General features: G+C 41.5%; 1 protein-coding gene across 1 annotated transcript in view; it reads right to left on the bottom strand.

Annotated features, from left to right (window-relative positions):
• Positions 1–13,387, bottom strand: part of dnah5 (dynein axonemal heavy chain 5) — a 227,990-nt gene that overhangs the window by 113,666 nt on the left and 100,937 nt on the right. Inside the window, exons 23-27 of the mRNA XM_033048007.1 lie at positions 9,779–9,980; positions 9,063–9,298; positions 7,695–7,913; positions 7,308–7,370; positions 2,268–2,506 (exon numbers count right to left, since the gene is read on the bottom strand). Coding sequence (XP_032903898.1) covers positions 2,268–2,506; positions 7,308–7,370; positions 7,695–7,913; positions 9,063–9,298; positions 9,779–9,980 — 959 coding nt within the window. The remainder of the gene's footprint in view (positions 1–2,267; positions 2,507–7,307; positions 7,371–7,694; positions 7,914–9,062; positions 9,299–9,778; positions 9,981–13,387) is intronic.

The raw sequence follows: 13,387 nt of genomic DNA, 5'->3' as shown, positions 1-13,387 counted from the left end.
TTTCCTAGTCACGTACCTGTTCAAATTTTAAAGTGTTGTTACTATACCTGCCATAACTACTTGTTCTGGCAGATTGGTCTATATACCCGCCACACTGTGTGCAAGATTTCTCCCTAAGGTTGCTCTTAAATATTTCCGACCCACCTTAAACACATGCCTTCTGGTGCTTAATCTCTCCACCCTGGTAAAAAGACCACCGCATTCACCTTGTCATTGCCCCTCATGATTTAATGTACCTCTATCAGATCACCTCTCAGACTCCCGTGCTCCAAGGAAGCAGCTCCTCGCTTGTTCAACCTCTCCCTTCAACTCAGGCCCTTGAATCCTGACAACATCCTCATAAAACATCTCTGCATTCTTCACAGTTTAATGACATCTTTCCCGTAGCAGAGTGACCAAAACCGATCACAATATCCAAGTGCAGCCTCAACATCATCTTGTACAACTACAACATAAGGTCCCAACTTCCATAATCAATTCCCTGACTGATGAAGGCCAGCATACCTAAAGTCTTCTTCACCACTCTATCAACCTGGGAGGCCCATGTCAGGGAACCATGTACGAGAGAGTCAGAGGAAGAGAATAAAACTTAACAGAAGGGAGTGAAATGTGAAAACCAGCGAGGTTCTGAGAATACATTCATTTGATATTAAGTATTCAGTATTATTCCCGAAATCTAGCTGTGCTGAGATTAATATGAATGATGTCAGCATATAGAGGTATAATAGATTCATTTGAGCCTTTGCCTCCAAATAAGTATCAAATTAAAAATGTAAAATAAAAATATTTATGGAACCTCCTAAAGTTTAGTAAAATGAATGAATGTATAAGTTTATTGGCCAAGTATTCACATACAAGGAATTTGCCTTGGTGCTCCGCCCACAAGTGACAACATGACATAGTGACAGATAAGAATGATACATAAAACATTAAACATTAATAATAAAACATTATTGATTAAACATATGAATTATATAAAATACCAGAGCAATTACAAGATACATTTATTTGTCACATGTGCCAGTTGGTACAGTGAAATATGATCACCATACAGCCATACAATAAAATAAAGAACACAACACACGACAGAGTTCAACATAAAACATCCCCACACAGCAGAATCAAACGTTTCCCACTGTGAGGGAAGGCACCAAAGTCAGTCAACTTCCTCTGACGTTCACCCGTTGTCGGGGCCTCCGGAGCCCTCTGCAGTCGACGCTACGGGCAGCCCGCCGCTCAGGCCCACTCGCCAGGATGTTGGCACTCCGACGTCGGAACGGGAGGCCAACCTCAGCGGCTTGGACCTCCAAATCGGCCGCTTCCCACAGGAGTCCGCAGCTCCCTGGTACCTAGTTTAGCAATGATTTGTTCCAATGCTCTAGCTCCTCCAGTGCAAACACAGAGATATGCATCCTCCTACAATTTAAAACATAATGCATTTGGTCTGCAAGCTGCTGTGCCAGGATAGAATGCAGACCAAATGCATTATGTTTTAAATTGTAGGAGGATGCATATAGACATTAGTAGAAGATCCTCAAAAGTATCAATGACATTTTGAATGGTCACATCATATGTATGATCTATCAAGGCATTTTATACCCACATCCTTATGTATGAAGAAGAGAGACAGCAAACTAGGGAAAAAACTGTAAATGTGACATTAATTTCCAGGAAGAGTTTTCTTCGTGATATTCTTCAGGAGTTGAAGGTGAGGAAGCTTGTTTTTAAAAAATATAAATTCTATCGTGTGGGACTGTGGGGGAAATGGGGTGGCTGGACAAAAAGGCAAACAAGAAGTTCAGGGGAAGACGAGGAGCTGGAAGAGATGGCCGAATAGAGAGGAGTTACGTAATAGAGCATTTTAAAGCAAAGATAAGAATTATGAAGCCCCATTAGTTGTGAAACCACTCTAATTATGAGATTGGAATGATAGACACACATCAAAACAGAAAATAAACTTCTGAATCATTGCAAGGATTGAAACAGCATTAAGTTAGTTTTCTTAAAGTGATGAAAGTGGAAGAGTTAGTGCAGCAAAATGCTTGCGTTCAGAATGGAAAGAGACAATACTGTGGAGGTAAAATAATACATTAGCTTCGGGAACATAATGGAAGATAATACACGTTAGTTTCTGGAAGATAATGGACACAAAATATTAGCGGCCAAAAAAATATTTAGTTTATCCCAAAATCAAATCCAAATTGAAAATAACAAATTGACAATGTTTAATGCCAACAAACAGCGGCTTCACAAAATTTAATCATTACCTTATCTGAAATTCCATAAGCTCATTGTTGATTTTTTCTATGTTAACCTCTGACCAGAGGATGTCATTGTAGCCGTTCACAGTATTGATCACGTTATTGTACAAGCCGTATAGTTTCTGGAGTAATGTCAGCTGTTTCTTTATTTCTAGCAACCGAGGATATTCAGTGACAGACAGGCCAAACAGTTCTTCACCACCTGTGTACGTGATATACTTCCGATACAGGTTATCAAATTGATTCTGGCAGTAGAATGAAATTATATGTATAAGTACACGTCTGCATTTAAATCCCGCAAGTATCAAACAGGAGTGATAAATCGTGCAGTAGAAGAAAAAAAATTGTACCAGAAATTCACTTTGATTCAATGATACTAATGGGCCTGTCCCACTTAGGCGATTTTGCAGGTGACGGCCAAGTTGCCAGCAGTCGCCTGAAAAACCGGCAACTGGTACTCCGACTGTCAGAGTGGAACAGATATATATACACACACACACACACACCGCTTCCTTCACCAGCACGCAGGGGACAGGGCAAGCGGGGGAGCGCTGACTGAGTAAAATTCGCACGGTGCAAAGCCAAAGTGGTACAGACACACACCACGATGAACAGGAAGGTTGGCTCTGTAATTAAGACGACTAAAGCACAGTGTATGGTAAGTCCTTTAAAAGAGGGGGGGGGGGGAGGGGAGGGGGAAGCGGGGAGAGAAGTGGAGACAACTTTTAAGAAGCCAGAGATACACGGCCGTGAAGCTCGGCGGACATTTAACATTACCGGTCGGTTATCCCTGGTTCTGAAAACTGTTGCTGACGGGTTTTTTTCCCCAATGAGATTCACCGGTCAGCACAAGCTACAACCTACAAGAACATTCGACCTCCTGGCAACCCACTAGGACCTCTGGGCAACCCACCTATGGCACTCTCGCTACTCTCCATGGCGTCTTCATTCTGGTCGCGGCTAATTTTTTAACATGTTGAAAATTTTGTGGTGACCATAATGACGCCACAACTAGTTCCCAGAATGCAGGAACTCCTCATGACCATCAAGGCGACTTCCCGGAAACCACCCGTGAACATGTGGCGACCATGTGGTGACCGCATAGTCTCTTGCAGTCGCCTAAAAAATTACCTAAGTGGGACAGGCCCATAAGAGTAGTACAATGAAGATTTTGGGTTGAACTTCATCAACGGAAAATCAAATGTTTCAATGTAGGTGGAGTGTTAAAAAGCAGGCCATTTGTCCAATGTGTTAAATTTCCGATTTCACTCAAATACAACTGTCTGCATGTGAGGAACCACTCAGGGGAAAAGAGTGTTACAAAAATCACCTTTATTTTTTAATAAACCCTTAACCCTTTAATAAATTTGTCCTTCTGTTTAGTGTATAAACAAAACTTTAAAATGTTTGGTGCAAAGGAAACAAAATATATAAAACACTAAAGTAATCATGCTTTACTTTAGTGTGAATATGTAATAATTAGGAGGGCAAGTAGAACATTGACCTTTTGAAAGGAATATGGAGTATAGATGTAGGCAAGTTTTGACTCAACTTTACAAGGCACTGACGAGACCACATCAAGAATAAACAATAGGTGCAGGAGTAGGCCATTCAGCCCTTCGAGCCAGCACCGCCATTCAATGTGATCATGGCTGATCATCCCCAATCACTACCCTGGTCCTGCCTTCTCCCCATATCCCCTGACTCCGCTATTTTTAAGAGCCCTATCTAGCTCTCTTTTGAAAGCATCCAGAGAACCTGCCTCCACCGCCCTCTGAGGCAGAGAATTCCACAGACTCACCACTTTCTGTGAGAAAAAGTGTTTCCTCGTCTCCGTTCTAAATGGCTTACTCCTTATTCTTAAATACTGCTTACATTAGAGGCAATACAGAGATGGTTCACCATGTTGACTCCTGGGATAAAGAGGTCGATTTAAAAAGAGTCTATACTCATTGGAGACCAGGAGAGGTGATCACACAAAATCCTGAGGAGAAGGACAGCATGGGTGTTAAGAGTATGTTTCTCCTGATGGGGGTGTCCAGAACTTGGGACGTGGTTTCAGAAAAAGATGGAGCTGAGGCAATTTCTTCCCTCAGAGGGTCGTACATCTTTGGAATTCTCTAACCACCACAGAGAGCTGTTGAGGTGGAATCATCCCATATATTCAAGGTGGAGACTCTCAGACATTTAAACTGTAAGGGAGTCAATAAGGGAAAGATCATGATAGTGTTACTGCAAGACTAGGTAAATCATGAACCTAATGAGCAGCGGAGCTGCTTGATGGCTAACTGGTCTATTCTTGCTTGTTTATAATTATGTTCTAATGTTTCTCAGTCTTTCTGATGTCCATCAATAAATGAAGGCTAACAACACCAATTATCCAAGTATGACAATAAAATGAATTTTTTTTAACCCTTGCAAAATTGTTTATTCACAGTTATTTCATTGAGAATTTCTTCGATCGTAGCAAGTTTACAAAGTTGTTCAATGATTCTCCTCTTCATTCCCTTGGGCACAAGTTCAAGTTCATTGCCATATGCAGTGATGTTGATTTTCTGACAATAATCCCATTGCATGACAGAGGCAATGGGTAGTTGGGAGATAGTCATAGCCTGACTCTTAGGTGACACAATATTACGTCACTAATCAACCCATGTCTGACAGTAAAATTTGTAGATGCTGGAATCTTGGGCGATACACAAACTGAAGAGTTCTGACTAGAAACGTCATCTAAATAGTCCCTCCACAGATGATGCCTGACCCACTGATTTACTCCAGCAGCATGTGTTTTAACCCATGTCTGATGGCTTTGTATCATGCCGGCATGAGCTGCTTTGTTGCTGCTAATTGAGAATAAACTTGAATACTGTCAGCTGGAAGGTGATTTATAAAGCAACTAAAGATGTAGGGACCGACGACAGCAAACATCTGATGTCCTGGAGTTGGAATGAGTGAAGAATGTTTAATTGTCATATTATCAGCAATGGAATTATGAAATTCTTCCTTGCAGCACCTTACTGGACCCATGAACCACAATGCACACATAACGTACTATAATCAAAAATACAGTTAATTAATAACAGTAATGCCAGATAACTCCAACTGTTAAAACAAAAGTTCGAGTGCTACCAAAAACACAGTCACAGACAAGTTCATAGTTGCTGAGATTATTTGTGTAGTGTTCAAGACTGGTGGTTGCGGGGACAAAGCTATTCTTGATCCTGGTGATGATAGTTTTCAATTTTCTGTACCTTCTACCAAGTGATAAGATCGAAATAAGAGAGTGGCCAGGGTGGTGTGGGTCTTTGATGATATTGGTTGCCTTTAAAGCAGCACCAATAGATCCTTTTAATGGTGGGAAGGTCAGTACCTGTGATGGAAAGGGCAGAATCCATCAATCTCTGTAGTTTTCTTCATTTCCGAGTGTTCGAGTTGCTCAACCAAGTCACGATGCAACCAGTTGGTATGTTCTCTACCACATATTTGTAGAAATTCAGCAGAGTACTAGTCGACATACCTAGTTTCCTGAATCTTCTGAGTAAGTGGAGGCAATGATGAGCTTTCTTTATGATTACCTGAATGTGCTGGGCACAGGAAAGATCTTCAAGAGATCTGCACACCAAGGAAGTTGTAGCTATTGACACTTGCTATCACCATCCCATCAATGAAGACAGGTTAATGAATCCTCAGGTTACCCCTCCTGAAGTCAACAATCGAGGACAAGGACAAGATTGTAGTTCTGGCACTAATCAGATTTTCAGTCTGTACTCTGACTCATCACAACCTGGTATTCATCCACCAATCATGGTATTGGAATTCTGTATGGCCGTACAATCATGGGTTTAGGGAGAGGAGTGCAAAGTATGATTTCTGCCAGAATATAACAATCTTCCATCCGATGAGATATGAGTCTAAATAATGGTGTGTTTTCACTTTGATTCAAATTGACTTCAGTTTTACCTTCCTTTTTCCTACCATCAAATGATGCCTCAATGTCAAGTGTAGTCACTTTCCTCTCACCTCAATATACCTCACATGCTAAGGCTGTGTTCCTGATCTCCTAATTGACCTCGTTGCACCCCATACTCTTGTTTTATCTGTGCTTTCTCTGTAGCTGTAACACCATATTCTACGCTTTGCTCCCTAAAGAGCCTGTCCCACGAGCATGCGACTCCATGCGGCAAGCGCGACCTAACGTGGTCGCTTGAGCCCTACGGCCTCGCGGGGCCGGTCCCACTTCGATTGCCGGAGCCATATGGAGTTGTGCAGAGCTGGTCCCGACATCGCGCGGGGCTCCGAAAAACTGACACTGTTCAAAAATTCCGCACAGCAATGGCCTGCCGGCCCGCAGCCGCCTCGATGCTGTACGCACCGCCTCGACGGGCGTGTGCAGCGTCTCGACACCTACGTCACATGCGAACTTCCCACGGACTTCGATCGAACTTCACATCACTCACTCGACCTCCGCGCGGCCCCCACTTCCGGTTTGGTCGCGCTCGCCGCATGCAGGCGCATGCTGGTGGGACCGGCCCTGTACGGGGATCAGTCGACCTCCGCGCAGCCCCCGCTTCCGGTTTGGTCGCGCTTGCCGCATGCAGTCGCATGCTCGTGGGACAGGCCCTTAACTCTTTTTCCACCGCCTGGATAGTATGTAATAAATTATTTCACTATATCTTGGCACACATGATAATAATAAACCAATACCAGATTGTGCCACATAATTCTGGATGACACACACATCTGGTGATTGGATATCAAATTGAGAAATTATAATTAATTAGGTAGCTGGTAATAACAGACCACATAAAACAAATTGATTCTTTCCAATTTCTTCATTCTACCAAATCCCTCTCACTCTCATTCGCTGCATCACACAATTAATGTGAAGACCCACATTTCTTCAAATGAAAGGAAAAATGGTTAAAAATATTATATTATTCAGCGTCGATTTTAAAAACTCAAAATGAACGACAGCAAAAAATTGCATAAAACTGAGAAATCTGTGGACCGCACATTGAAACCACAATTATAAGGGTGAGAAAGTACCTGAGAAATGATGAGCCTATCACTGGCATCCTGCGGTGCCAACCCTATAGCCATTGGACCTTCCTGCAGAGCAGTAAATGAAAGCGGTATTCACCAAAGGTTCAATTTATTCACAGTTTAAGAATTAAGTATTTCTAAATACAAAATAGTTAAGGTTTGAAAATAATTTGTATGTTTATAATTATTGTAAGAACAATATTTTTACTGCACATTTCTAACATTTTAATTGTTTTTTTACATTTAGTAGTTTTCAAAATAGAAAACGTGAAAGGTAAAACAAACGTTTTAAACACAGAATCAACATTTTGATCAGTAATAGTTTCCTTTAGCTTAGTTTAATGCACTAATAAAAATGCTGATTCCCTTATACTAACACTTGTTTCATACCTTTTCATAATCTTCATAAAATTCATTACAGTCTTCAATGAATATCTTCACATTGCTGATCAATTCTCCTCTGAAATTTGGTTGCAAAGCAACAAGTTTATTCTGAATCTCACTTGCACGCACTAACAGTTTTTCCCAAACGTACCGTAGAGTGTCTACCTTCTCTATTTCTTCCTTGGCCACAGGCAATTCATGTTTATTTAACATTGCATATGATTCCTATCATAATAAGAACAATTATCAAGTTGAAGCTGAATTTAATTATGGGGAATCACAGAACAAAAATAGAAAATTAAATTGCTGATACATACAGAACTTCTCAGGGTAAAAATGAATGAGAGAGCTTATTAATGCAATAAAGAGTATTGTGGTCCATCAACAGCATTTAGCATAGATGTGAGCATTGAAACAATGTTCACAAGTTAGATCAGTTTCTTGCGATGAGAACTCTTTTCAAAGGTTTAAACCAAACAGCAAAAAACATAAAGGTTTAAAATATGGTTTTCACAAGCCACAAACAAACTAATAGCTTCTTTTTAAGGGTTCTACCATTTCTCCAAAATAACATTCTGAAAAAGTATTATAATTTTCTTTTTAACCATGGTATTTAGCAAAACATGAGAGAATGCAATCATTTTTTAAATTACTTACATTACAATAGCTCTTTAAAAAAAAACTATTTTTTGTCACCACAATAGGATTGGTGCTTCTTCCTCTTCTTGCGTATGGCGTGCACAGCCTAAAGTTGTCGGACAACTTGTTCTATTTGATCTTATTTGATTGTGCACGCCAGGTTGATTGCATTTGTCGAAACAGGGCGGACCACGTGAAGGTTGCAATCTCCCACCCCGGATTGGTGCTAAAATATTGGTACTGGTGACCCCACACCAGTTACCAAAATACTTGCCTAAACCAGCATGTGGTATTGATTTTTTTCAGGTTATAATAATAATAATGATGGATGGGATTTATATAGCGCATTTCTAGATACTCAAGGCGCTTTACATCGCATTATTCATTCACTCCTCAGTCACACTCGGTGGTGGTGAGCTACTTCTGTAGCCACAGCTGCCCTGGGGCAGACTGACGGAAGCGTGGCTGCTAATCTGTGCCTACGGCCCCTCCCACCACCACCAATCACTCACACACATTCACACACAGGCAAAGGTGGGTGAAGTGTCTTGCCCAAGGTTATGCTCTTCAGCTACAGAATATAGTTTCATAACAAGGGAAAAAAACAATTATGGCATGAAAATCCTTCTGCGTATTATATATTCCCTTACAATTAGAATTATTTTGCAACATATTTTACATTCAGCTTATGCAAACAATCAGATGAATGAAACTAAGTAATTTGAAACAAGTTACCTCAATGGGTCCCACTTGGAAGTCAATGGGAATTTGTTGTTCTCTTATTTCCTTGAGTGCAGCCATGGCTATTCTGATATCATCCAAGTCCTTGATAGGTCGATTTAATCTTTTGCTGACTTCTTCGATGAACGTAAAAATATTCTCCATCTCAGTACAATATTTTTTATTGCAGTGCAGACCAAAACCTGTCATCCATGCTTTGTTTTCTGAAGTTAATGCCATTTTTAGGTCAGCTGAAAAATACACCAACTATTAAGGTCTTGACTTTAAAGATTGGACTGCTATTTTGATTTTAAACCATTTAATGGGCAAATTAAATATATGCCTTCCTAAATATATAGCAAGCAGAAATCAACCCCTACACCTCCATACACATTTCCAACCCCATTTGTTCTCTTTCCCACAACCACAAGATATTCATGAATTCTGAGGTGACAAAACGGCTACCTAAACACCTGTTTTGAGCCATTGAGTAATAAATGTGAGCATTTGAATAGTAACAAACGTTGCACAATGCACATAAGTGAGTAAAAGCAGCATCTCAAGGAAAATAATGCACTAAAAGGAGAATCATAGGAACTCCCCATACTCAAAGGATCATCTTCAATTTATCACTTGTAATGTCATAAAATAAGATATTTAAAAAAACAAAACATTTCTTTATAACAAAATATTGCAATTCAATAGATTTTTTAACATTTTTATTACTTTACCAGTGTAAAGAGCCAATGCTCCAACACAAATGTATTCCGGCTCAGAATTGATTTTTGATTCCAAATGCCTATAGTAAAGAATCCGTGACTCAAACTCAGACAGCAGAGGACTTCCTTTCATGAAGTCTCGAATTGCCTCTTCCCTCTCTCTCCGCCAAATGTGATGGTAACATGCAAATTGTTCCAGAGCAGTAAGAACTTCCTGAAAAAAAGCAGGAAAGAGGTAACATTCCATATTTTCAATTACCTTAAGATAACGTTCATTAAAAGTTAGAGATTCATCTGCTTATTCAGTTGGACTTCAAAAGAATTGAATTACTTAGAGGTGTGGAGTTTTCCTTATCCCTAATCAAAAATTGTCCTTCAGACAACAATGCATTGATTATTCACTTCCGTTAGTTGTTATATGCAACTGGATTTTACATTTGGTATATATTACAATTTGTTGTATTTCAAAATAATGATTGCATGTCAAGTGCTTGAAGACATTCTGAAGTGAAAGATAAATGACACACACATATTTACATTGTTTCTTAAAGCAAGAGCAAGTCAACCGTAACAGCTTATTTTTTATTCCTCAATTGTTATGTTATTACAATTATGTGAAAATATCATAAATTAATTTTGCAGCATAATCACCAAACATGCTACCAAAGACACAACGGATGTCAATAATTATCGGGTAGAACCATTCTTTACTAAACATAGTGAAGTAGGATTTTTGTAATGGAATGTAACATGGAGTCAAATGGAACATGAAGATTACAAACTTCCAGTTTAGCTTCATTGGCCAGAGAGGGATGAAGTTGGTGGCTGGAGAACAAATTTTGTAACAGATTAGCCTAACTTCTAGTTTGACAATTCAATGATACTTTATTGTCATATGTGCCAATGTACAGCAAAATTCTTTGTTTTGCACACGAGCAGGTAAAATCATATATGGGCAGAATTTCTGGCAGTTACTCAGCCGCCAGCCTGCCAGGTCCAAATGATTGTACTGCCAGGCCTCAGTGACTGAGCTGCCAGCCCTCAGTGACTGTGCTGTCAGCGCAAAAATCCATTTGGCCCACAAACTCCATACTAGCCCTCTGGAAACCAGTACCTTCGGCCCACAACAATCATACTAGCGCAACAGAAAGCCCCCCCCCCCCACCCCCACTGGCCAGCAATATTGGAATTGGTGGAGAGGTGGAATACTGTGTTGGGTGTCCAGCCCTCCCGTGTGATGCTGGGACCCAACGGGTCCCACTTAGTCTAGTCTATATTACTAAAAGTCTGATCTTGACCACTTCCTGTTCTGTATATTGATATTAGAAAAAACGCTGCCACTTACGGCTGTGATTTTTGGCCATCTTACTCAGAGTCCCCCTCCGCTGCGCAGGACAAGAGGATTTTTCCCATCGATGAAAAATAAAAGATTTATTAGTGTTTAAAAAATGTTGTGATTCTCTCTCCTGAAGGCCACTCCCGTTCCGGAGGGACCATAAAACCCAGAAGTGTTGAGTGCCCCAGTCAGTCTCAGCAAGATGGGGGAGCGAGAGGGTCACGTCTCCCAGTCTGAGCTGTAAATAACACTGAACACATGTCTACTAAACTGTGGGTACACAAAATTGCTGGAGGAACTCAGCGGGTGCAGCAGCATCTATGGAGCGAAGGAAATAGGCGACGTTTCGGGCCGAAACCCTTCTTCAGACTAAACTGTGAGTGGTTTTACTGGCCTGTCAGTGCCCTTAATGTGGTTTGAAAATATTGTTTGGAAATGCTAAAGCTGCCTTGCCTTTGGTTTGGAAATGCTAAAGCTGCGTTGCCTTTGGTTTGGAAATGCTAAAGCTGCCTTGCCTTTGGTTTGGAAATGCTAAAGCTGCCTTGCCTTTGGTTTGGAAATGCAAAAGCTGCCTGGCTTAGTTAAAGTTTCCTTGCCTAAAGTAGGGATTAACGGGTCCCTTTCAGAAAGGCAGGCAGTGACCAGTGGGGTACCGCAAGGCTCGGTGCTGGGACCACAGCTATTTACAATATACATCAATGATTTGGATGAAGGGATTCAAAGTAACATTAGCAAATTTGCAGATGACACAAAGCTGGGTGGCAGTGTGAACTGTGAGGAGGATGCTATGAGAATGCAGGGTGACTTGGACAGGTTGGGGGAGTGGGCAGATGCATGGCAGATGAAGTTTAATGCGGATAAATGTGAGGTTATCCACTTTGGTAGCAAAAACAGGAAGGCAAATTACTATCTAAATGGCGTCAAGTTGGGAAAAGGGAAAGTATAACGGGATCTGGGTGTCCTTGTACATCAGTCTATGAAAGTAAGCATGCAGGTACAGCAGGCAGTGAAGAAAGCGAATGGCATGTTAGCCTTTATAACAAGAGGAATCGAATATAGGAGCAAAGAGGTAATTCTGCAGTTGTACAGAGCCCTAGTGAGACCACACCTGGAGTATTGTGTACAGTTTTGGTCCCCTAATTTGAGGAAGGACATTCTTGCTATTGAGGGAGTGCAGTGTAGGTTTACAAGGTTAATTCCCGGGATGGCGGGACTGTCATATGCTGAGAGAATGGAGCTGCTGGGCTTGGCCACTCTGGAGTTTAGAAGGATCCCATTGAAACATATAAGATTGTTAAGGGTTTGGACACACTAGAGGCAGGAAACATGTTCCCGATGTTGGGGGAGTCCAGAATCAGGGGCCACAGTTTAAGAATAAGGAGTAAGCCATTTAGAACGTAGACGATGAAACACTTTTTCTCACAGAGAGTGGTGAGTCTGTGTAATTCTCTGCCTCAGAAGGCGGTGGAGGCAGGTTCTCTGGATGCTTTCAAGAGAGAGCTAGATAGGGCTCTTAAAAATTGCAGAGTGAGGGGATATGGGGAGAAGGCAGGAACGGGGTACTGATTGGGGATGATCAGCCATGATCACATTGAATGGCGGTGCTGGCTCGAAGGGCCGAATGGCCTACTCCTGCACCTATTGTCTATTGCCTTGGCTAATTAAAGTTGCCTTGCCTTCTATATAATTAAAAATCTAATCTTGACCACTTCCTGTTTTCGCTTTATATTGATTTTAGAAAAAACGCTACCACGTCCAGCTGTGATTTTTTGCCATCTTACTCAGTCCCCCTCCGCTCATCAGGTGCCGAGGATTTTTCTCATCGATGAAAAATAAAACAGTTATTAATGTTTCAAAATGTTGAGATTCTCTCTCCTGAAGGCCACTCCCCTTCTGGTGGGAGGGGGGAGGGACTATAAAACCCAGAAGTGTGGGCGTGGCTCAGTCTCGGCAAGATGGAGGAGGGAGAGGTCACGACTCGCTGTCTTTAGTGGCCTTGCACCCTGCTTGAAATGGTATGAAACTGCATTTGAATTTGGTGGCCTTGCACCCGGCTTGAGGTGGTAAGAAACTGAATTTCAAGGAATAGCCGTGAGTCAACTGCCAGCCCACCAGCCGTGAGTGAGTGAGCTGCCAGCACAACAGGCTTGAGTGACAGAGCCACCAGCTCAAGAATCCATTCAGCTCACAATGTCCATACTAGCCCTCTGGAAACCAGTCCCTTCAGCCCACAACACCCATACTAGCGCTCCAGAAAGCCCCCCCCCCCCACCCACCCACCCACT

This window comes from Amblyraja radiata, chromosome 2 (assembly GCF_010909765.2).
Source record: "Amblyraja radiata isolate CabotCenter1 chromosome 2, sAmbRad1.1.pri, whole genome shotgun sequence".
Taxonomy (NCBI): domain Eukaryota; kingdom Metazoa; phylum Chordata; class Chondrichthyes; order Rajiformes; family Rajidae; genus Amblyraja; species Amblyraja radiata.
The sequence above is the reverse complement of the archived record's forward strand: the minus strand, read 5'-3'. Positions and strand labels throughout refer to the sequence as shown.